The following is a 26,044-nucleotide window of genomic DNA, read 5'->3' on the forward strand; positions in this document are numbered from 1 at the left end:
CTAGCAATGTATGAAAGTTTCACTTAGTCCACATCTAAACATTAATTTTAGATTTTAGCCATGTTAGTGGGTATGTAGTGGTTTCTCATTGTTTTAATTTGTATTTCCCTGATAACTATCGTGGCTGAGCATCTTTTCTTGTGCTTATCTGTTACCTGTCTCTTTCCTCTGATGAAATGTCTGTTTAGATCTTTCATCTGTTTTTTGGAAAGTGGGGAAGGGGGATGGATGGTAACCTTATTATTAAGTTGTAAGAGTTCTTTTTATATTCTGGATATGTTCTTTATCAAATATATACTTTACATGTTTTTTCTTCCCTAGCTTAACAGTGTATTTTGAGTTTATTCATCTTTTTTTTTAAACTTTATTCTTTTTTTCCTTTTTTTTGAGATGGGGTCTCACTCTTTTGCCCAGGTTGGAGTGCACAGGTGTCATCTCAGCCCACTGCAACTTTCTGGGTTCAAGCGACTCTCCTGCCGCAGCCTCCTCAGTAGCTAGGATTACAGGCGTGTACCACCACGCCTGGGTAATTTTTGAGTTTTTAGCAGAGACGTGGTTTCACCATGTTGTCCAGCCTGGTCTTGAACTCCTGACCCCAAGTGATCCGCCTACCTCCCAAAGTGCTAGGATTACAGGCGTGAGCTACCATGCCCGACCACTTCTGGAACTTTCTTTGTGTTTGTTCACCCTCTGCATTGTGGCCTGGAAACACTCCCCATGTAGTGATTTGGAGCCATTATAGGGCTCATGTTTCTTGTTTTCCTTCTCTCAGGAATCATTATACTAGGCTGCCTCTTATCTATTGTCTGAAAACTGTTGTTACATATAATTTTGTATGACTTTCTAGTTGTTTACAGTGGGAGGAAAATCTGATGTATGTTATTCCATCAGTCAGAAATAGAAGTCTTTTTTACCTCTATACTTGCTTTTATGAGAACGCACTTTACTCATCTCTCCTTGGTTTAGTTCTTTTGGTTCTTCAAAGACATGCTCAAATACTACCTCTCCTTGAGGCTTTTTTCTCCCTCAAATGAAAGTTTCCTGCTCCTTCTTCTGTGTCCCCATAGTGTTTTGATGTCGTCTTATCTTCGCACTTAGTTGGTAAGCCCTTTCAGGGCAGGGACTTTGCATTTTTATGGTATCCTTCTCAGTGCCCAACACTGAGGCCCTCAGTAAGTATTACACAGCATGAATCTTTGAGGGGCTTTCATATAGGTAATGTACCATTAAATGTAGTACATGAATTATTTAACCTTATTTTATTTGTTGCATCCTTTTGTGGTTTCCTGTTTAGTTTTTGGTGTATTTCACATAGTTGACATTGGTGGATAAATGAGACGTAATAGGAAACAGAAAACCTACTGTGGCAAGAGTGTATTTGGAATGTGAATAAAGTAAGTCATTTTTAGCAGGTTTTAAAGTTTTGACCTATATGAAGTATAGTTTACATTACAAAGAATAATTTTATAAATGTGATTTTTCTTCATTTCAGTAATTTTAGAAAATAAGTTTCTAAAGGAACAGGCTTTGATTCAGAATGCCTTGTTTCACAAGCCTGCTTCATTGTTTACCAGCTGTGTAACCTTGTCCAATAACTTAGTGTTATCTCTACAATGGGGTTAATAGTAATACTTAAAACTGTGTCTCACTGAGTTTTAACAGGCTTCCAAGTTCTGCTGATGTTTCTCGTCTGTGAACCACATTTTGTGTAGCAAGAATATGTATGATATGATGATCAGATGAGTTATGAAAATGAAATGGTCTCATAAAAACAGGAGCAAAACACCATCTGTTTTATTCCTATGTCATACTCTGGTGGGTTTCTGTACCTTTAAGATAAAAGTCTCAGCCCAAGATGACTTACAAAGGCCTCCAATGGCTCACCTCAATCTGAATGCTTCAACCACACAGAACTCTTTTAGTTACTTAAGTATGCTTTGTTCTATCTTACCTGCATTCAGGCCTTTGCCTAAATGTTGTTTTCCCCAGGAAACCATCACTGGCTCCCTTCTCTTTCTCCTCCCACCCCTAGGTTAAATGTAGGTTAAATGTACTACCGTGTGTTTCCATAGCACCCTATATTTTTCCATGATAGCACTTTGATTATTAGTCTGTCTCTGTAGTCTGTAGTCTGACTACATTAAATACTCATATCTTTTAGGCATGGTATAATACCTGGGATATAGTACACATAGAATAAATATTTGTTGAATGAAAGCATCATACTTATGCTTATTGGTGTCATGTCATGGGTATCATTGCTAAAGAAAGACTTCTCTAACTTCTAGTTTATCATTCATATGGGAAGACTGATACTCTTATGAGAAAGACTGCAGAAAAAGTGTATGTTGTTTGGCAGTGATAAGTATCTGCATTCCAATACAACTTGCATATTGACATTTATAAATGAGAGTCAAAAGGAATAATGCCATTTAAAATCATGAAGCATTATGATAAAGTCCATTTGTCTTTGTTAGAATGGCCCCAAATAAATAGACAGTTGTTTTGTACATACAAGGCCTGGCTTCAAAAGATTTCATCTTCTGTGAAAAGACACATTTCTTACAGTGCTTTGGAAGTACCATCAACTTTTACTGTACTTACATTGCCTGCTATCTGTGGCATATATTTCTGCATATCTTACCTTTTTTAAGATCATTAACTTTCAAAATGAAAACACTATAAGGTTTTAAAGGGTTTAGGGACTTTTGACCTTTTCTAGTAAGAGTAATAATAGTAGCAATAATGTATCCAGTACAGTGCTTATTACTATAAATATGTAATATTGTTTAATCACTACAATAACTTTATGAGGTAGATGCTATTATTATTTACCTTTTATAGCTGAGGAAACTATGTCAGGGTCAGAGAGATTAAGTAACTTACTTAAATTCGTGTAGCTAATGAGAGGTGATGTTGAGATTAAAATCTATTGATTCCAAAACTGTCAATCACTGAATAATACTACATTTTTATAACTAGCATGATATATAAAACCAACGGGTATATATTATTCTAGAATATGGTAAAAAGATAGGGAGATATAGTTCTTTAACTGTTTCTGGTTGTATATTTGCCTATTAGGATAGAAAGAGGTCCCAGAATGTCTATCCTTAGATTGTAAGCAAATGAACATCTAACCAGTGATATCTATACCATTTACAAGACTGAGATTTAATAATAATTGCTCATATTTAGAGAATATGAGCTTGTATTTATATTTTATAGAACACAAGCCGGTATTAATTGCTCTTATATATAGAATATTAGTGCCAGGAAATGTCATGTTTTCTATTCTTTATCTAATTTTGTCCTAATAGTCCTATACATTAAAGATACTATTATTATCCTAATAATAAAGATACTACATATTAGTACCCAGTTTGCAGATGACGATGATTTGTCCAAAATCACATAACAAGTTATGTGCCCAAAGCCACATACATAGCAAGTTATGGCAGAGCCTGTGTTCAGAGTTACTGCTGCCTAACTGTGCTGCGAAGGGAGATTATAGAATTTTATAGATATCTCTTCTAGTATTTTAATTCTGACAGCAAAGTCAGTTGCACATTCTTGAATCTCTGTTTTATCATGGAGAGAAAGAATGGTAATCTTCAAGTTAAATATGTATTTGTCATGGAGGGTCACAATTGTTGATTTTTAACACTGAGTTTGTACTTGAAGTGCCATTTTCTCACTTTTAGATATGTTTTTGAGATGAGAATTACTTTGTATTCCCCTGGACTATTAGAATCCTTAGAAGGTTAGGATCTAATGTTGATACTTTGGTTCCTAACATAAGTAGGAGAAAGAGTGCTGCTGTTGGCTTCACTCTTATTCCCATTGCGAATGTTTGTGGGCTGTGGTGATTGGCACTGGGGAGTGGGAAAGAAGGGGACGGCTGGATACAGATAACCACATTTATTTACTAGCATAACCTGGTCTACTTTTTGGGGACCTGTGTTCTTCATAGTGGCTGTGCTAGGTAACCAGATACGTACTTGTTCTTCAATATTCTATTCTAAACATATACTATTATATGCTTGTGTTGAACATTATTCTTGTACATTTACATGAATGTACTATTTAATGAATCTTGAGCCAAGTTGAAATATTTTAAAAGCACCGTAGTCACTGGTATTTGCTCAACGAAGGTGAAAAAGGTATTTTTCTCTTGCATTTGCAGCTTTGATTTAGTTTGTTTGCTAGGGAGTAGTGAAATGATTTGCTGATATGAATATTACTAGTGCGTTCTTACATATTGTGACTGGCACTTGGTGCTTATCTAGGTACTTGGTTCTGAGTCCAGGAGCTCAGTTAGGATATAAAGTCAGTACTATATCATATTTAATTGTGACTTTGCTACTGATTATTCTGAATGACCACAAAGGAATTATTTACTGTCTGCATCTTTTTACACATCTGTTCAGTAAGGATAGCTGCTAATAATACTGACATAGGAATTAATTTGTGTAAACATTTGGAAGAAACCAGGTGCTTATATTTTTGTCCATGAAAATCCATTGCAGCAGGATGATTTATTGGAAAGTGCCAAAAAGACAATTTTTATCCACGCTGCTGACTTGCTGAGTGGTCACATAACTCCAAAGGGCCTCATTGCTTCACACTCATACATTTTCCCTTCCTATCCCTCAAAGGCAGTGGTTCTCAACTTGTGGTCTATGGCAACTTCCAGCTGAGTCATGAGCTGATCTTTTCAGTATTAATGTTTATTAGTGTATATATTTTCATTTCTGGAAGGTATTAGTAGTTTAACTTAGGATGTTTAATAAAAACCAGATTTCCCCTCAGTAACTCAAGCCAAGTAATCTTCCCATTAATGAATTCTGTGTTGCTTTACCGGGTCTTTTGTCCTGACACAACCTCCAAATCTTTGAAAAGCAACACTCTGTCAAAATTAGTTTGCTGGAAACTTAGCTCAAAAAATGGTATGAAATGTTGGTTTTATGGAAGTGTGTTCAGTAGAATGTAGGTTTCTTATTGTATTAGTCCATTTTTGCATCACTATAATGAAATACCTGATGCTGGGTAATTTATATAGAAAAGAAGTTTAATTGGCTTACGGTTCTGCAGGCTGTACAGGAAGCATGATGCCAACATCTGCTCCAGGTGAGGGCCTCAGGAAGCTTTCGGTCATGGTGGAAGGTGAAGCCAGTGCAGGCGTATCACATGGTGAAAGTGGAAGTGAGGGGGGTGGGGAGAATTGCCATACTCTTTTAGACAACCAGGTCTCCTGTGAACTACCAAAGCAAGAACTCACTATCACCAAGGGGATGGCATTAAGCTATTTGTGAGGGATCCACCCCCATGTTCCAGTACTTCCCATTATTCCTCCCCTCCAACATTGAGGATCACATTTCACATGAGATTTGGAGGAGCACACGTCCATACCATATCACTTATAAACAAATGTTGATAAAAACCCAAGAATACTTCAGTGGTGCCTGGGAAGTGGTATTAACTTTATAAAAGGAGAGTTCTCCAAACTTTGTGGGAAGAAGCTACTTTTTAATACAATTACTTTCTTGATAGTAAGGATAACCATACAGTTAAAAAGTGCTTATACAGAAGTTCTTATATTTGATCCTTAAAGCATCTCTGAAAGCTAAGTAGGGCAGATGTTACCCTCATTGTATATGTGAGGTACTGGGAAGTTAAATGACTTGGCCAGGAACACACAGACAATTAGGAGCAAAGTTGAGATGTGGACCCAAATTCAGCACAGATTTCAACTCTAAATTCTGTGCTTTTCTCAGTATTCCATACTACCTAAAACTTTGCAAAACATTCGTTTGAATCCCACATAAATCACGTGAAGTAGATAACTTTTATTGAAATCCTGTAACATGCCCGATATTTTAGTTTTGGTATATTATTAATTCTTAAAATAGTCTTAAGATATCTTTTTTAACTTCTTTTCCCAAATGAGGAAAATTAGGGCTCAGAGACACTTCCCTGAAGTCCCAACTAAGTGAGAGATCCAAATTCAAACATTGGTTTCTCTTATTCCAAAGCCTGTCTTGTTTCCACTAAACGAAACGTCATTACTGCTTTCTCTAGTATGTGTCCAGGTCAACTCACAGTTTGCTGTTTTTCTATTTGGCCTGTGAGGTGTTAGCTAGAGAACTTTGTTTTGCTTTGTTCCTTTTTGTTATAGTATGGCTGAAGTGAATTTTCTCCAAAGATTGCTTTGATTTGGGTCTGCCATTTTCCAAGTTTGTCCTTAGACAGGTCTTTCAACCTTTTTGAGCTTATTTCCTCTGCATAAACAAAACAAAACAAAAAATTCTGAATTATACAGTCAAGATTTCTTTCAGCTCTATTAAGATTTTGGTTATCTCAGAAAGGTAGGACTGGTGGAAATGATGGTGATCTGTTCACCTTTTTTAATGCATCTCTTTATTATTGTTATTATTATAAGTTTAATGCTGATGATATATTTTCCAGCATTTTATAAAAGTTTTTTTTTTTTTAATCTTTGACCCAAGTGTGTCTATGACTGTTGCCTGTTTAATGCTGAAAAGCCATTTGGTGGGAATGACCTGTTAGAATTCTGTAACTAGCCATACTTTTCTCCTATTTTACTTTGGCAATTAAGAGCAAAAACAAACACATTATTTTGGTGGCAGTGAATAGGAGAAGTCAGATATGTCAGATTTCATTGCTCAGATTTGGGAAAATAAATTACCCTTGGTAATTTCAGTGAATAAAAAGTTGTTGCCAAAATAAATATTTTATGTGAAGTTCCCATCAACTGTAATAGTTTCTTATTGTCATTTTGAAAAAAAAAAAAAGAGTAATTAAGGTGACCTACATATGTAGTTTGTTCTATTTAATTAGCTTCTGCTTGGTTAGTAAATTACTGTGTCCTTTTGGTCTGCATCTCAGATAAAAGAAGAATCACACAGTGTATTTAAATTGATACTTTAATTTCTATCAAAAGGTCATAGGTTTCTATTTGAAGTTGTAAATACATTATTAAGTCTTGCATAACAATTTTTTCCTTTTCTTAGGTCATACAGTTACTTATGAAAAGTTACTTCTCAGTTTTTAAACTCAAAATATATTTATTTGAAATGATGGCAAAATTTAAATTTTATTAGTTTATATGTATTCTGATTTTTTAAATAACCATCTGACAGAAATTCTTAAATAGGTGTCTTCAAAATTATTAATATCTAACTTTCAAAAAAAAGTCTGGACCTGAGGACAGATTCTCCCTAGGATTTATGCTATTAGCGATAAAAGCCAGACAACTTGTGGCAGGGGTATTTTGGGGGAAGAGGTAGGTAAATATGAGTCCTGAGCAAACTTCTGATTTTATTTCAATTTCTATGTAAGTATAGTAATTTATTCCAGTAATGTCTTATTTGGTTGTAGGAATGGCAAACTGTCATATTTTAATCTCTGTTTCCCATGGGAGGTATAGATGTGTAGAAATATGCCACCTGACACAATTGTATATTGGTTTGTCATAATTTTTTCTCCACTTACTCTCAAAATGCACTGGAAGTAACATTTACAAAAAAAAATACATTTACATTTAGGTGGTTGAACATAGAAGTAAAAAGAGAGCATATGACTTGTAAAGGAAGTAGAAGGAGCATTGATTTTTATTTTTCTGCATATATGCCTTTGTCAATTCATTTATTCATAATTTGTGGAACACTTTCAAAGAACCAGACATTGCGATTAGAGTCAACATGGCAGGTGTGATAAATATGTAACAGAAGTATATAGAGGGTACTGTAGGAACACAGAATATAAACATGATAATCAGAACAACAGGTACAGGAGGTGACACACTGAGCCTAGAAGAATATATAGTATTGTTCTAACTAGGGGGAGAAGGTGAGACCTTCCAGGTAAAGGGAGCAGTTTATGCAGAGGCATGGAAGTAGCTTAGGGAATTGTGAGCAATTCCAGGAAAGCTTACTGGGGGCAGGCACAATAATGCAAATGTTAAGAATGAAATTCTCCCCATTTTACAGATGAGGAACATGAAGTTCAGAGAAGTTGAAACTTGTCTAGAGTCTTGAAAGTAGCGTAGGTAGGATTTCAACCTAGATCTTTCTGATTCATAAGTCCATGGGCTTTCTAAATACAGTTCACTGCCTTCCATAGGATCTGCTTATTGTTCTTAAGAACTAATATTAGCTCTGACCTCAGCTGTCAAGCCAATTGTGTAGAGGTATGACAGATATCGTTTGTTTTACATTGCCTGTTAATAAGGAAGCCTATCAGTTCTTTAAGGGGAGAAATAAAAATACTCTCTTAGCACTAAATGCAGAGAATAATTTAGTTTCTTATGTGCAATATATTAAATATCATAATGAAATAAAGTCAGTTGTAATTTTGCAAAAGTTACAGCAAGAAATATCTGTTAACCCTTGAGAAAGGCAGCATCATAAATCATAGTATAGAAAAGGCATTTCTGCAGGGAGGGAAGCTAAAGTACTCCACGTATATTGCTTTTTGGTCATCTGACTTAATGTGGAAAACCCAGAAGAATGACAATTTATTGGTTTTAACTGTAATTTTGACAGGAGCTGGCCATTGGCCAGTCTCAGACCAAACTCTGGTGAGAGAGAACCGAGAGTCTGTGTTTTGTTTTGTTGCTGGAAGCAAGATTCATAGTCTTTAGCTATTATATTTATAGGAGCCAACATTGACATTTTGCTGTTAAAATTATATTGCCTGACTTGTGTTCTTGCTGAACAGAGAGGCTATCTGATTTAACAGAGTAGAACATTGATATATGCCTGGACAGGGTCAAAGCAGTTTTGGAAGATGGTAAACCAAGCTCCGGCATTTGTGTTCCCTCTCTCCCAATGACCTATTGATGTGATAATAAATATACATGTATAAAGAATGAAACCATGGTAATGGTAGAAACAAAAGAAGATGTCATTGGGATAGCAAAGGTTTTGGCACAGTTCTCCAAGATACAAAGTAGATAGGACTGTTTTGATGAATAAACTAAAGTAGAGAAAAACTGCAGCCTAGAACACAAATAGAAACGGCTGCAGGTAGGGTTCCTGATAGAGAAAACCATCAGAGGCTTCAAGCTTGGAATTTGCCAGTATTGAGATCAGGAATTAACTAGAGCAATAATCAGGGTAGTTGAGCCTGTTGGCCCATTCTCCTTCTTGTGTGCATTTGGAGCAGCTTTCTATAACATTTGCTGTAGCTGCTTTCTAAACATAATGGATTCCTGACCTGGTTAGGTCCCATGGTATAAGTGTTTGACATGGTAGAAAGTTGCAGTAGAACCTAAAGTGACTGGACTTTTATAGCCAACCCAGAGGAAAACATGAAAGATAACTCTATTCAAGAGTGAAATACCTACCCCAAATAAAATCCCAGTGTGAAGCTCCCTTGACAGTTGCAGTAATTTGAAGTAAAAGTATACCTTCTCCCAGCATATATACCCAGAAGGAAAGCCTAATTGTCAACAGGACCAGCTCACTTATACTAATGGCACTAAGGGGTGAGGCTTTTTATGGAAATAAATCTCATAGCTCCAGAGGAAACCTATGCCAGTTGTCTATACTAATCAGTCTAATCACTTATTCATGGGTTTGAAAGGAGCACTAAGGATCATCAGATATTTGAGGAAAACAGCATGAATGAGACCTAGTTGAATAAACAGAATAGCTGACCCAAAATAAACAGACAATACAAAGAATGGAGAACTTTTAAAAAATCAAATTAATATCCTCAGATTTTCCTTCCAGCCTCTGCCTAAGATGTAGGTGAAAGGAGTTTCACTTCTACCCTGAGAATAAAGAAAAAAAAACACTGGATAATATACAAAGTCATAACTTTTCTTAAATCCATCAGAAAACTAGGATCTCAAGGCAACGAAGTAGCTTGAGTGTAAGGAAAGATAGACAACCTCCAAGGAGAGGTAGGATGTGAGCACTGATTACTAATGGTAGAGCATGGGAAGAAGTTGGGGGCTGCTGTGTAATAAGGTGAAATAATTGAGCTAAAGCTTTTAACAAATCGTTAATGACCAAGTGTGGACTAGTATGTGACTACGGCAGATATAAGGCAGTTTTTACCAGCTTGTAGTTTCTTCTGCATAGACCTCTATTGGATATTCACAAGAAAGATTGAGGACAGGTTAGGAAATCTTTGTTCTTCTGCAGGTAATGTGTCTTTTTTCTATGGCTGCCTTGGACATTTTCTCTTCATTTCTTGTCTTCAGCAGTTTGAATATAATGGTCTGGGGTGTGGTGGAGCAAGAAGGAGGGAGGAAGGGAATATGTGTGTTTTCAGGTGGATCACCTGAGGTCAGGAGTTCAAGACCAGCCTGGCCAACATGGTGAAACCCCATTTTTACTAAAAATACAAAAATTAGCCAGACATGGTGGCGGGTGCCTGTAATCCCAGCTACTGGGGAGGCTGAGGCAGGAGAATTGCTTGAACCCAGGAGGCAGAGGTTGCAGTGAGCTGAGATAGCACCACTACACTCCAGCCTGGGTGACAGGGCAAGACTCTGCCTCAGAGGAAAAAAAAAAAAAAGATAGTCAACTTTCTAAGGCAAAAATAATGGTGTTTGTGGGCTTATAGCATACGTAAAGTAAACTGTATGAAGAATTTGAAAACTGGGAAAAGGAAGAATTGAAAGTATACTTTTTTCAGTTTTTTTTTGTTTGTTTATTTGTTTGTTTTTTGAGACAGAGTCTCACTCTTTCACCCAGGCTGGAGTGCAGTGGTGCGATCTCGGCTCACTGCAAACTCCACCTCCTGGGTTCAAGTGATTCCTGCCTCAGCCTCCCGAGTAGCTGGGATTACAGGCGCACACCACCACACCTGGCTAATTTTTGTATTTTTAGTAGAGACGGGGTTTCACTATGTTGGTCAGGCTGGTCTCGAACTCCTGACCTTGTGATCTGCCCACCTTGGCCTCCCAAAGTGCTGGGATTACAGGTGTGAGCCACCGTGCCCAGCCATATTTTTAGTTTTTTTATGCTCTACATGAAGTGGTATAATATTACAAGCTGAATATTTCTAATCAGAAAATCTGAAAGCCAAAATATTCCAAAATTTAAAACGTTTTGGGTGCCAACATGATGCTCAAAGAAAATGCTCTTTGGAGCATTTCAGATTTCAGATTTTAGGGTTTAGGTTGTTGAACCAGTATGTATAATGCAAATATTCCAAAATCTGAAAAAAAATTAAATCTAAAACACTTCCCATCCCAAGCATTTCAGATAAGGTATGCTCAACTTGTTTTTGAAGGTAGACTATGCTTAATTAAAGATACATTTTGTGAACTCCTGGGCAACCAATAAACATTTTTAAAGAGCTTAAAAAATAAGCCAATAGTGAAGAAAAATGAAATACTGAAAAATACTCAATCCAATAGCATTTAAAAAGAGAGAGAAAGGAACAAAGAAGAAATAGAACATACTGAAAACAGCTAGCAAAATGGTAGATTTTAATCATATCAATGTTTATATTAGGTGTAAGTAGTCTGAATATTCTAGTTACAAAAGGGATTGTCCAGATTTGATTTACAACAAAACAAAAAACAAGACCCAAATACATACTGTCTACAAGAAATCCACTTTGAATATAAAGGTAGATATATTCCCAGGTGTGGTGGCTCACATGTGTAGTCCTAGCACTTTGGGAGGCCAAAGCAGGAGGATTGCTTGAAGCCAGGAGTTCGAGACCAGCCTGGGCAACATGGTGAGACTCCATCAACACACACAAAAGAACTTAAAAATTCACCAGGCATGATGGCATGCACCTGTAGTCCTAGCTACTTGGGAGGCTGAGACAGGAGGATTGCTTGAGTCGAGGAGTTGGAGGCTGCAGTAAGCTGAGATTACACCACTGCACACTGCAGTGTAGCCTGGGCAACACAGTGAGACCCTGTCTCTTAAAAAAAAAAGGAAAAAAAGAAAAAAGTTAGATAGATTAAAAGTTAAAGAATGGAAAAAATGTACCACGCAAATAACAGTCAAAAGAAAACTGTAGTGTCTATATTAATATCTGGCAAAGTAGACTTCAAAACAAGGATTACTACCTGGAATAAAGAGGGATATTACATTTTGGTGAAGAGGTCAGTTCACCAAAAGACATAGCAATTCTAAATATGTGTGAATATAGCAATATTGTTTTAATACAGATAAAGCAAAAATTGATAGAACTGAAAGGAGAAATAAGCAAATGCACAATTATAGTTAGAAACCACAACACTCATCCTCAGTGATAAAGACAGGTAGAGAGAAAATCAGTTAAAAGACATTACTATCAATTTTCTTCACCTAATTGATAGCATACCACTCCACTGAACACTAGCAGAATCTGCATTTCTTTCAAGTATACATGGAACATTCAGTTAGACCACATTTGGTACCAGAAAACAAACAAATACAAAATAATTAAAATCATACAAGGTATGTTTTCTCACCAAAACAGAATAAACTAGAAGTTACTAACAGAAAAATATCTGGAAAATTCCAAATATTCCACAATTACACAATATATATATCATAAACCACGGGTCAAAGAAGAAATCACAAGAAAATTGGAAAGTATTTTGAAATGAATGAAAATGAAAATACATTTGAAGTTTGAGGTAAATTTATAGCATTTGATGCCAATATTAGAAAAGAAGGTCTCCAGTCAATAATCTAAGCTTGTACCTTAACAAATTAGAAAAGAGGAGCAAATTAACTAAACCCAAGTCAAATCGAAGGAAGGAAATAATAAAGGCCACTAATCAGTGAAATTTGAAACTGAAAGAGTAGAGGATATCAATGAAACCAAAAGGTAGTTCCTTGAAAAGATCACTAAAATTGATAAGCCTGTAGCCATATTAACTAAGTAAAAAGAGAGAAAATACTAATTACCAATATCAGGAATGAGAGGGGACATCACTACAGATCCTACAGAAATTAAGATTATAATGTGGTATTTTAAAAAACATGATGGCAGCATCTCACAAGGACTTTAGAGGCAGGTTGAAGAGAGTCCCACTGGTTGAATCTGGGATCACTTAAGCACCAAATAATTATGTACAGTAATGAGTTATAAATCATTGAAAAATAAAAAGGAGTTAATGATTCTTTACTGATAATGGATAGTTAATAGAGAAGATGGGGGGGCTTCTGCTTAGAGAAGAATGCTGAGTGCTGACTGATAATTATGGAGGAATTACTGAAGTTGGAATATTATTTTTCAGCATGTTTAGTAAAGATTGATTTAAACAGAAACCATTAATCAAGCTCATTCTAGGGAGAAATTTATATGAGAAGCAGGACGTATGCATGCTCTTAAACATGGACATCATTGCTTCCAGATGTGATACCCTTAGAAGGACACAACATCAGTCATGTAGTATTCAGGTTGGTAATATAAAACCTGAACAACCCCTGTAGAGCTTGAGTATACCATTGCATCAGTATTATTACTTATTTTGAAGTGACTTTTAGAATTTAGGTTGAGTTTTCTGGAGTATCTTCAAATACTTAGTTCTTCTCTATCTGAGCCTAAATAACCCAAACTGCTTCAGTTTTATTCCAGAGCCCACTCCTATGGAACCAATAAGCTGTATTACCTTTCATAGAGAAATGAATGTGGTATGTTACATTTTGTTAGCTGGTTGGGATATTTTTTTTAATTTCCTTTCTACCACATTGCAAGGAGTTTTCTTGAGGAGAGGTCATGTAATAACACATTCTAGAGTCTTCTGAACTGAGGAAGGGGACACTCATTTGTGTTTTGAAGACCAGATCTGTCTTTGGTCCCTATTTGTGGTCTTGTTAACACTGTTTGAGTTGAGGCAGCCTAAATTATCTGGGATGAAGAATGATACTGCACGTTTCTCTAGTGGTAGAAGAATTCATATACTTTCTGATGAAGTATGTGGGGGTAGAGGGTGTCAACCTAAATGTCTTACAAAATCACTAAGGTGAAGATTTGGGAAGGAGTTATATTGTGGGCTAAAAAGTTAAGTTGTGTTCCTTGGTTAAATTCTGTTGCAGTCAGAGTTCCCAACTTACTGGTCTTCATAGTACATTGAAAGAGAAGAGAAGGGTGCTTAAATATGATGGGAATGCCGGGCACTGTAGCTCACACCTGTAGTCCTAGCTCTTTGGGAGGTCATGGCAGGCGGATGGCTTGAGCTCAGGAGTTCAAGATCAGCCTGGACAACATGGTGAAACCCTATCTTTACAAAAAAATACAAAAATTAGTTGGGCACTGTGACATGTGTTTGTTGTCCCAGCTACTCAGGAGGCTGAGGCAGGAGGATCACCTCGGCTTGGGGAAGTTGAGGCTACATTTAGCTGTCATCATGCCACTGTATTCCAGCTTGGGTGACAGAAACCCTGTCAAAAAAAAAGAAAAAAAGGAGAATTGAGGTTTGAGGGTATCATTTAAAATGTGAAATATTCCTGTAATTCACATTCATGGAGTTAAATTTTATACAGCTATAACTCAGGCTATCTGTCGTCATGTAAAAATAGTTGAAAAATCAGAATACACATTTCCTATACACTATGATTTTCACTAAAATACTGATTTTTTTTTTTTTTTTGGAGACAGAGTCTCATTCTGTTGCCCAAGCTGGAGTGCAGTGTCATGATCTTGGCTCACTGCAACGTCCACCTCCCAGGTTCAAGCGATTTCCAGCTAATTTTTGTATTTTTAGTAGAGATGGGGTTTCACCATGTTAGCCAGGCTGATCTCGAACTCCTGACCTCAAGTGATCTGCCAGCCTTGGCCTCCCAAAGTGCTGGGATTACAGGCATGAGCCATCGCACCTGGCCTAAAATAATGATATTTATGAGGAAGATGACGGTTCATAAAAACTCCTTTATCTATGAACTATATTTTAGTAGTCAAAATACAGGTACTTTTAAACTCTTTTTTAAAATATACTTTCAGTAATGTTATTCTGTAGCATTTTTGGTTGGAAAGGAATTAATCACTCATTTTTTTAAAGTGAAGTCTGAATTTTGATATCTTATCAATTGCTGACCATCTTTCTCAGTCATTAATTGAGAAATATCTATAGGCAGAGAGTCTTAGGTGTATACTCTTAGGATCCTGCCAGAGGCTGGACTTACGTGAAAACTGGACCAATAGGGAAGTTTATTCTAGCTACTCTCCCCAGAAGATCTCTGTACTCAACCCACTTTCCCTAACTCTTTTTATTTCCCTCTCACAGTCAGGGATTTGGCTTGGCCTCTTTGGTTGTGATTGAGTAATCCTATGTTACATATGGAATTATCTCCTTCCTTTTCTTTCTAGGAAGTGCATTTTCAGCTGAGCACCTCAAACTTCAACTCCAGAAGGAATCCCTAAATGAGCTGAGGAAGGAGTGCACTGCAAAAAGGTAAATGCACACTGAGAAGAATTGCTGTGAGTGTGGAGTTTACTGCGAGGATAGATTTGAAAAAATAGCATTCTTTAAAGCTGCTGGTATTAATTTATAGTCCATATACCTCAGTACCACATTCGTTTATTCAACACATATTCATTAATTAAGCACCTACTGTGTGTCATGCACCGTGCCAGAGGTCAGTTATAAAAGCTCCTAGTATGTAGTTATAATCAGAAACATGAACATTATTCAAGTTTCTCAGGCCACAGCATCGTGGTTTAATGTTTGAATTTCTTCCTTCTGTCTTCTACATGCGGTTTAGCTTATAGATTTTTTTCCAATAATTTTTTCAGATTTACTTCTGCTTCTTGTTAGCTCATTTGGATTACTTCAGCAACTAGATTATCTCTCTAACATCAGTCTCTTCATCTTTCCAGATTGTTCTCCATGCTACGATCAGACCTCTCCTCTTAAAATACCATTTTTACCTTATTTTTTATCTTCTTTTTTTTAATGTGGAGAAACATTTCATTCATTCATTCATTCATTCATAGACAGGGTCTCACTCTGTCACGCAGGCTGGAGTGCAGTGGTGCAGTCATAGCTCACTATGGCCTCGAACTTCTGGCCTCAAGTGATGCTCCACCTCAACCTCCCAAAGTGCTGGGATTACAGGTGTGAGCCATCATGCCTGGCATTTTTATCTTCTTAATATGGTGGTCCTTTTGCTTAACTTTCAAATAGCCTGTAATAAATTGGCACCTTGCAACTGTAGTTAATTTTAGTCGCTCTCCCAACATTCATTTAACAAATGCGAACAGTTTTTCTCTTCATTTTTTCCAACATATGCTTAATTTATTGGTACCTCTGTTCTTTTGGTCATCTTCACTTGCTTTTCCTGGAAAGTCTGTCCATCTTGCACTTTTCTTCAAAAAACTTTAGCAGTTGGGGATTCAAAAATGCTAGACTGGCCAGGCACAGTGGCTCACACCTGTAATCCCAGCACTTTGGGAGGCTGAGGCGGGCAGAGCATGCAGTCAGGAGATTGAGACCATCCTGGCTAACACGGTGAAACCCTGTCTCTACTAAAAATACAAAAAATTAGCCAGGTGTGGTGGCAGACGCCTATAGTCCCAGCTACTCGGGAGGCTGAGGCAGGAGAATGGCGTGAGCCCGGGCGGTGGAGCTTGCAGTGAGCCGAGATGGCGCCACTGCACTCCAGACTGGGCGACAGAGCGAGACGCTGTCTCGCTAGACCTATAGAAGACCATAGAGATTATCTGTTCTAATTCTCTCAATTTGCAGGTAGGAAATCAATGCTCTGGTAAGTTACTGTTTGTCCAACTCACTAGCAAAGCCAGGACTAGATCCCATTGTCTTCAGTGCAGTTTTAGATAACTAAAAAACCAGTGATTTTCGTACTGTTACACACCACTCAATACAACGCTTTAACATTAGATTCTCCAGCAGACCCTCACTGTATGTCTTAGAATTTCTCACTCTGTCTTCCTGTAAATAGTATCAGATCCCACAGAATTAAGGACTCATTCCCACAAGACTGCCTCACCACATCAGATGCCATTTGGCAAGCCCCAGGTTGTGACCTGTGCTTCTGATCGACCTGCTTTAAATAGAGGTTCCCATAACCCACTCCTTGGATTCGATTAATTTGCTAGAGCAGCTCACAGAACTCAGAGAAACATTTACTTAACCCTTACTGGTTTATTATAAAGGACATTACAAAAGATACCGATGAACAAGATGGAAGAGATGCATAGGGCAAGGTATGGGGGAGGGAGCATGGAGCTTCCATGCCCCGTCTGTGCACATCAATCTCCAGACACCGCCAGTCTGGAAGCTCATTAGATCTTGTTGTGCAAGAGTTTGTATAGGTCTCGATCTCCAGCCCTCTTCTCAGAGTTTGGTGGGTGGGGAAGAAAGTCCAACCTTCTAATCTCTTGGTCTTTCTAGTGACCACTTCCATCCTGAGGCTGTCTAGGAGCCCCTGCCTTAAGTCATCTCATTAGCATAAACTGTGGTGTGATCAAAAGGGGCTCATAATGAATAGCAAAAGACACTCTTATCGCTCAGGAAATTCCAAGGTTTTTAGGTGCTCTGTAATAACCGGGGACAAAGACCATATATGTCATGTTATACTTTGATCTGCAGTTTCTCCTAAATTCCTTTTGTTCTTAAATTCTTGACACGGTTGATCAGGCAACTTACTTTACAGGTATTTTATCTATTGATCATGTTTCTTAAGTAGTGCAAGAAAAGAGCTGGTGCCAGGCATGGTGTCTCATGCCTGTGATCCCAGCACTTTGGGAGGCTGAGACAGGCAGATAGCTTGAGCCTATGAGTTTGAGACCAGCCTGGGCAACATGGTGAAACACTGTCTCTACAAAAAATACAAAAATTAGCTCAGCATGGTTGGGCATACCTGTAGTCCCAGCTTCTCAGGAAGCTGAGGTGGGAGGATCACCTGAGCCCGGAAAGGTCGAGGCTGCAGTGAGCCAAGATCGTGCCACTGTACTCCAGCCTGAGTGTTAAAGTGAGACCCGTCTCAAAAAAAAAAAAAAAAAAAAAGAGAGAAGGGTAATTTCATACTATAGCTTTTTATTTGTTGTATTTACTTTTTTTCTTACAGTCCAACTTATTGGTTTTTGAGGTAATTATAATATGTAATTGTGAGTGAAATATAGAATACTTTTTGAGGAAATACCATCCAGATCTTTCTTGAAATCAAATTGGCCTCATTAAATTGACTGTGAAATCTTGGTCACATTACTCAGACTCTCTAAGTATTGTTTCCTTGTTTATAAATAGATATAACAATATCAACCTGCTAGAGTTGTTAGAATAAATAAGGCCATTTGTAGATGCCTAGTGAATGATTATTTGTACCCTTTACATTTCTTTTTTTTCAAAGACAGGGTCTTGGTCTGGTGCCTAGGCTGGAGTGCAGTGGCATGATCAGGGCTCACTGCAGCTTCAACTTCCCAGACCCCAGCAGTCGTTCTACATCAGCCTCCCAAGTAGCTGGGACCGCAGGCATACGTCACCAAGCCAGGCTAATTTTTTTAGTTTTGTAGAGACGGGGTCTCCCTATATTGCCCAGGCTGGTCTTGAACTCCTGGGCCTCCCAAAGTGCTGGGATTATGGGAGTGAGCCACCACTCCCAGCCCCCTTTACATTTCTTAGCATGGTACTAATCACACACAGTAGCACTCAGTATATAGTTAGCTTGATTGATACTATTTGGAGATAGGTCAAGACTTACGGTAGCTATTATTTATGCTTCTACTTCTGAGTTTCTGTGGCCTATTACAGATGGTATAATCTTTCTTTGGATTAATTGTATGGAAATAAATGTTACAGAGCATGCAAGCATATATTTTTTAATAAATGTATTTTTTCTTTCCTCATTAGAGAACTCTTCTTGAAGACTAATGCTCAGTTGACAATTCGTTGCAGGCAATTACTCTCTGAGCTTTCCTACATTTACCCTATTGATTTGGTAAGTTTCAAATTTTCTGAAAATATTTTTCGTTTTGAAAAGATGATTTCTGTATGACATTTCCTCTCAATGAAAAAACTCATTGCTTTAGGCTTAATCATATGCCCTGTCATGATTCATTCAGGAGCTAATGTCTATTTAAAACATAGATTTAGACTTGTTTGGCCTTAGGTTCTACTATTTCATTTATATCACTTTGGTGGTGGGATGCACTCATCATCTGAAAGACTGCCAAATTATTTTTGGTTTCTTTAGGATCTTTTTACTTAACCACATTATCCATTATCACCACTTTTTTTTTTTTGAGACGGAGTTTCGCTCTGTCACCCAGGCTGGAGTGCAGTGATGCGATCTTGGCTCACTGCAAGCTCCGCCTCCCGGGTTCACACCATTCTCCTGCCTCAGCCTCCCAAGTAGGTGGGACTGCAGGCGCCCGCCACCACGACGCCTGGCTAATTTTTTTGTATTTTTAGTAGAGACAGGGTTTCACCACATCAGCCAGGATGGTCTCAATCTCCTGACCTCGTGATCCACCCACCTCAGCCTCCCAAAGTGCTTGCATATCAGGTGTGAGCCACTGCACCCTGCCCATTATCACCATTTCTGACATAAACATGCAAATATATGTGCACTGCTTTAAAAATATGATTGATAATTTTCATGTATTAGTGTTACTTAAGATATTCCTGGGGTAACTGTCAGGCTGTTAGGTTTTTGAGCCTAGTTTCTTAGAATGAATGAAAAAAGGAAAACTTTAATAAAATTGATTAGGATTATTTTTCAGAGAACTAAATCTGCTAAATTTGATAGTTTTCTTTTTAATGAAAAGTTGTTTAAAAGACTAATTTTCAGAGAAGAAAGCTAATAGGATTTGAGGTTGCTTATAGAATCTTATTAAACCATTTATATGTGTGAATGAAATAAGGATATTTTTATGATGATAATTTTACATGGCTTTTTCCTTGGACATGATGTCTTAAATGTTATTATAGAAAATTTCAAGTATATGTAAATGTAGGGAGGGAGTAGAATGAATCACCATGTACTCATCATCCAGCTTCAACAATTATGATAATACTTGGAGTTTAGAACAGTGTTTTGAGTCAGCACCAACCTGCTGATTTCTTTGAGATTTAACTTAGAGTTTCTTTGCTTTATTTATTAATTTTATTCTTTAATTAAATTCACAGAATGAACATAAGGATTACTTTGTATGCGGTGTCAAGTTGCCTAATTCTGAGGACTTCCAAGGTATTTTATTTTTTATTTTGAAGATTTGTTATATATTAATATATGGAAATAGAATATCTTGAAATGCTGGTTGCCTAGCACTTTATCCAAAGGAATTTTTGGACCTTCTGTCCTTTCCCAATTGCAAGTATGTATGTCAGACTCCTTGATGGGAGATAGAATGTTAGGTCTGATCATAGAAAAATAATTACTGAACCTTATATTAGAAATTTAAAAGAAAATAGTTTTTAAATGGGCTTTAAGCAAATTAGACAGTCAGTTTCTTAAGAATACAAATAATCGCCCTTCCTTTTGGTTTGATTTTTATGAAAAATTTGTGTGTGGTTGGGAGCAGAGGAACAGCAAACAAAATCTGTTCTGTTATTATTTAGAAGGTCGTATTACTGCTGACCTGAAAAGTATTTGAAAATTTAATTTTGTGAAGTTTCCATTACCACAGGCTTAATTTGTTACACTATCATTTCTGTTATCTTTTAACTAAAAATAAATAAAGAAATTACATTAAAGGTATTATAGAATATGATCCTTAGTAATTTCTATATTTTAAAATCTTTTGTTTTTCCTACTCTGCAAATATTCCAAAGAATTTATTTTCTTTGGCATATCAGTGATCATTTTTATTGTTAGCAAAATGGGTTCTTTCCCCTTAGCCTAAACAATGCTTTGAGGCCTACTAAATATCTTTATAGATTATTCCCAAAGCCAGCATTTTATCTACTTGAGAAGTTACTAAAGAAGAGAGCATTGCTAGTTTTGATCAGGACTTTCATTTTCTTATAAAGAAGCTGTTGTTATTGGTGATCATTTAACATCTAAGAGTGTTTTGTTACCCTGTTGGGCCCTTATCTGTAAGTACTTCGGACGTGATAAAAGGAGAGTGATAAACCAGGAGTTGGAAAACCTGTGTTCAAGTCCTGATTGCCCCTCTATAAACCATGTAATTTGGAACAAGTAATGTGACCTTTGAGTTGATTTCCTAATTGATTGAATGAACTATTAATTTATGCCCTACCTGTTTTATATGATTGTTGTGAAAAATAAGTGAGGTATACCAGTAGCTATAAATGCATAAGATTTTGCCTAATCTTTAATACTCACAAAAACAAACAAAGGGATCCTATAAGGAAAATGGTATTCAGTGACTTGCTTGAGGCCACAAAACTAGGTAATAATATAGCTGGGATTTGTCTGGTTTCCATTTCATAGTGCTCCCTCAGATATCTGTAAGACATTCACAAAAATGTGTTTTGATGTTAATTTTAGGCAAAGTTGTGGTATCTTGAAGCTTATGGCGCATCATTTTCCTCATTTATTCATTTAGTAAACATATTGAGTACTTTTGTCCCGTACCAGTTTCCTGGGATACAGAACATTATTCATTGAAAAAAATGTTCATCAAACACCTAAATGCCAGGCACATGATGCAGAAAGTAAACATGTTCTCTCCTTCCATGGAGCTTATTGGGGGAGACAGCCAATAAACAAGAAACTAAGTAACTAGCAAGTATTTAATAAAGGAATATGCTATCCCAGAGAATGGAAGAAACTGCTTTAGATAAAGCAGTCAGAGAAGACCTCTCTAAGGAGAAATATAAAATTGAAGGCTGAAAGGAGCCAACTATGCTACAGCTGGGGGAAGAGCATTTCTAGAAGAAGGGTCACCAAGTACAAAGGTGATGATGAAGGAGGAATGGGCTTGGCATCTCTCAAAAAACTCAGGGTTTGGGAAATGTGAGAAAAGACTTATATTTTGGGTAAATCATGTAATCTTTCAGCTTAATTTCTTATAAAATAAGATATCTATATCTGTAATTTCTTGTGATGATTGAATGAAATCACATTTGAAAAAGCTTTTCATATAGGAGGTACTCAATAAATATAATTGGAATTTGTTGCAAAAGAGAGAGGAAGGAAGGACAGTAAAGACCAGACGTGTGCAGCTGGAGCATAGTGAGCGAGGGAAGAGCTATGTTAGAAGAGGTAGGAGAGGGCAGCCAGGGCCTTGAGGTCACTATAAGGAGTTGATATTTTATTCTTGAGGAAGTAGGAAATGCCTGAGGGACTTCAAGAAGCAGGATGGCATGAGCTGAGTTAGGCTTTTAAAAGTCACTCTGGCTGCTAAATACAGAATGATTTGAAGGGGGCAGTCAGGGAAGTAGGAATGTCAGGAGTGTTGGTCTGATTACTCTGAGATGTGTCTTGATTCTATTTTGTTTTCTTTGAAATTCCTTGTCTCCTAGTTTTTCATAGCTTTTGTAGTTATCTACACTTACAATGCCCAACAAGCTGAATACAGTCTCCCTACCCTTTAATAAATTAGTGTAGCTTTTTAGTGCAGTTGTTGAAAAACAAAATGTGAGATAAAATGAAATAAATGTTTAATTTTACTCTAAGGTCATATTCATTCCCATTCCCCATTACCCTTAGGAATCAGAAATTTTAAGAAGCACATGCAGTAATATTGGACTTTAAAAATCTTACGTTGGCCGGGTGCGGTGGCTCACGCCTGTAATTCCAGCACTTTGGGAGGCTGAAGTGCGCAGATCATTTGAGGTCAAGAGTTTGAGACCAGCCTGAAACACCGTTTCTACTAAAAATACAAAAAATTAGCTGGGTGTGGTGGCACACACCTGTCATCTCAGCTACTTGGGAGGCTGAGACACAAGAATCACTTGAACCCAGAGGCAAAGGTTGCAGTGGGCTGAGATTGCACCACTGCACTCCAGCCTGAGCGACAGAGTGAGACTCTGTCTAAAAACAAAAACAAACAAACAAAATCTTATGTTAATATCCTGCAGGCACTTCCATTTACTAAATGTATTGAGTGTTCTGTGTATGTCATCCATGGTGCCAGGTGTTGAGGGTGTAAGAGATGGTTAAGACATTGATCCTGCCTCAGTGAGATTATAGTCCAGTTGAGGATATCAGATTTGTAATCAAGACAGTCAGTAAGTATTTATTGAATTCATACTCTGTGTCAGGCACTTAGAAGTTTATAGCAGGTACATGGTATTCAAAAAAGTGAGAATAATCACTTCTATCAGGAGGGGATCAGGAAAACTTTTATAGAGAAGATGATTTCAGTGTCTTAAGAAATAAAATGATGTTTTCCAGTAGAAAAAAGAGTAAGAAGACATTTTAGGCTGGGTGAGTAGAAATATAGTAACATAGGCTGGGCTTGGTGGCTCATGCCTGTAATCCTAGCACTTTGGGGGACCGAGGTGGGAGGATTGCTTGCGACCAGGAGTTTGAGGCTGTAGTGAGCTATGATTTTGCCACTGCACTCCAGTCTAGGTGACAGAGTGAGAACCCATTTCAAAATAGAAAATAAGAAAGGGAAAGAAATATGATAACATGGAACATCATGATGTTCTCACATTTACCCTAATTCTCACAACTGTGAGAATTAATTCCATCTGTAAGGAAAGGAATTACCCTCAATTTAAAAAGAAAAAAAAAAGAAAAAGAAAATTGAAGCTCAGAGAGATTAGTTAATTTTTTTGAGGAGTCATATTAACCAGTGATAAACCTAAGGTTATTCCTGGTCTGCCTGATTCTAAGATTCGTATAATTCTTGCCACAATGCAGTTTTCTTCCTCGCTTTGAATAATAACCTCTTTAAACATGTGACAACTTTTTAGTATTCTAAAGCAGCTGCTTTCTGGGAGAGATTCTAGTGAAGGAACTCCAAGCTGGTTATTCTGTGATATTCATGAGACTTTGCTGGGATAGACTTTACGCTGCATGGGGTGATACTGTTTGAGAAACTCCACCGTAGTGCTCCAACATTATTGTGCTTTTCTAAGTGGGTAAGTTACTGTTGGAGTATGCCAAGGAGACCTGGACACAGTGGGAGAAAAATGTCCAGTGAAGGGCGTTCATCTGAGTTCCACTGACCGAGACATTTAGCTTAAAAAAAAAAATGTTTGTGTGTGTGTGTGTGTGTGTGTGTGTGTGTGTGTTTAAGTAATCCATAACACAAGAGCCTTTTGTGGTAATGAGACCCAGATTTCCTTCTGTGTCTGTATCCCTTTATGCAGGCATGATTTCTTGGAAAGGAGAGTCCATATGTCAAACAATGTCTCATTGAGAACATGGAATGATTCCATAGATGCTGTGGCAGTGATTAGAGTCTTAAATATTTTGTCCTGTCTGGATCAGTGGGTGCTTGGTTCCTTAACAAATCAGCTGCCTCAGTGATTGGGAAGGCAGGATGGTAAGAGCTTTTAGATCACTTATTGTACTTGGATGCGTTTGAATATTAATAGTTTGTCCAACATATAAATCAAAGGAACATTTGAATGAATTTATAATGTTATGGCCATTGCATGTTTGTGGAATTTGTTGTCATAAAAATTATACAAAAGCTACAGCCTTGAGTGGTTACCTACATTTTAAAAATAAACCAGGAATATTTATTATGAGGAAACTGTGGGTTTTAATTTTATTTTCAAGCCCCTTAAAAGTTTGTTGGAATTAGCATCTTTTTCACATACCTGAGTCTTAAGGTTCATTTGTGTTTCTCCCTGGACCCTCCACTCCTGCTCCAACTTCTCACTAACAAAACTATCGTCTGTGACCTTTCTAACCCCCAGAACAGCATAAGGTACACAAACCTCTGCTCTGCCTTAGGTGTTAGGGACGTCATTAATACTTACTGGAAAAGCACACCCCAGAGAGCTGGGTTTTGGCTGTGGCAGGTAAAAAAATCTTTCAGATCTTGCAATGCTGGAAACCTTAAACCTTTTGGTTTTTTAGCTAAAGTGATTGGCAACAGAATGTGACATCTGAGGTTGCATGGCCTGCAATAGCCATAATTAACCACATGAGCTCACATTTTCCCACTGGAGATTCAGTGGTCTTCGGGTGATGAAAGTGACTTCCCTACCAGGAGGTGGTTTTCCTTTTGAGGGTATTGGAATACCCTTGGGCCCTGTAATGCTTCACCCGTGGTCCTTTTAAAATGCTTTTTAATATAAAGCTTCAATATTGGAAATCTAACACCACAGTGTTTAACACTGAGGCTGTGATGGAGCACTATGGCCTGGAATGGGAAACCTAGAATTTTTAATAGGTGGAGTGGGAAGACTTGTGGCAAGAATGGTGAGTGTGAATAACCTGAATCAAAGCTGATTTCCAATATTATTCAATTTTCAGTGTGTGCTATTTCTTTTTGTTTTATTTCTGTGTGTAGACTTCTCTTAGAAATGCCTTTTTATCTTTAAATTTAAACAAAGTTGTTTTGTTCATTGGTGGGAAGTGATGTTAGAAAATCAACTTTTGGTTACTTTAATAGAGATGTGGATGTAGTCTCAAAATACACAAATATAATTCTTTAGCAGTCCTCCTTTCATAATATGGGGAAAATGTAGATGCTTGAATGTTTAGCATTAGATAGATATTTTTGAAACATTCATTGCTTGCATTTGACTTGCTTGAAAGGCTAATTTAAGAGGCCTGCTCCTTTCTAGAAGTTTTCAAATCCTCTTCTGTCAGGTCATATAGGAAAGGCAAAGCTTTGTATAAAGCACATAGAGGGAAGTTTGCAACTTAGCGTAGTATTATCTGTCTTTAAGTCCTCATCTTCTTCCTCTTCCCCTCTCTCTTCAAAAGGTGGTTATTGAAGATCAAGTCCTTTTACTGACAGGAATATTTTAAATTTGATAAGACCTAATCTTTACGGAAAGCACGAGGCAGAATTCAGTCACCTGTGAAGAAACTCACAGTTACAGCTGTGACTCCACACCTGTATAGGTATTCTGGAGGATTGTGGACACAATTCTTTCAGTTATTTCATCACTCTTAGTTTCTACCTATGTGGCTTTGACCAAGCCATTTATACCACCTGGGTCTCATTTCTCTCTTGTCCAAGTTGGTAGCATCAGAGTCAGTGATTGTGAAAGTTT

At 37.3% G+C, this 26,044-nt stretch overlaps 1 protein-coding gene across 3 annotated transcripts in view; it reads left to right on the forward strand.

Moving 5' to 3' along the window:
* Nucleotides 1-26,044, forward strand: part of UVRAG (UV radiation resistance associated) — a 328,574-nt gene that overhangs the window by 174,733 nt on the left and 127,797 nt on the right. For all 3 annotated transcript variants that reach the window (XM_004051837.5, XM_055356832.2, XM_055356831.2), the window contains exons 9-11: nucleotides 15,298-15,382; nucleotides 18,800-18,887; nucleotides 20,078-20,138. In XM_004051837.5, the coding sequence (XP_004051885.1) occupies nucleotides 15,298-15,382; nucleotides 18,800-18,887; nucleotides 20,078-20,138 (234 nt within the window). The remainder of the gene's footprint in view (nucleotides 1-15,297; nucleotides 15,383-18,799; nucleotides 18,888-20,077; nucleotides 20,139-26,044) is intronic.

This window comes from Gorilla gorilla, chromosome 9, assembly GCF_029281585.2.
Source record: "Gorilla gorilla gorilla isolate KB3781 chromosome 9, NHGRI_mGorGor1-v2.1_pri, whole genome shotgun sequence".
In the NCBI taxonomy this organism is placed as follows: Eukaryota; Metazoa; Chordata; class Mammalia; order Primates; family Hominidae; genus Gorilla; species Gorilla gorilla.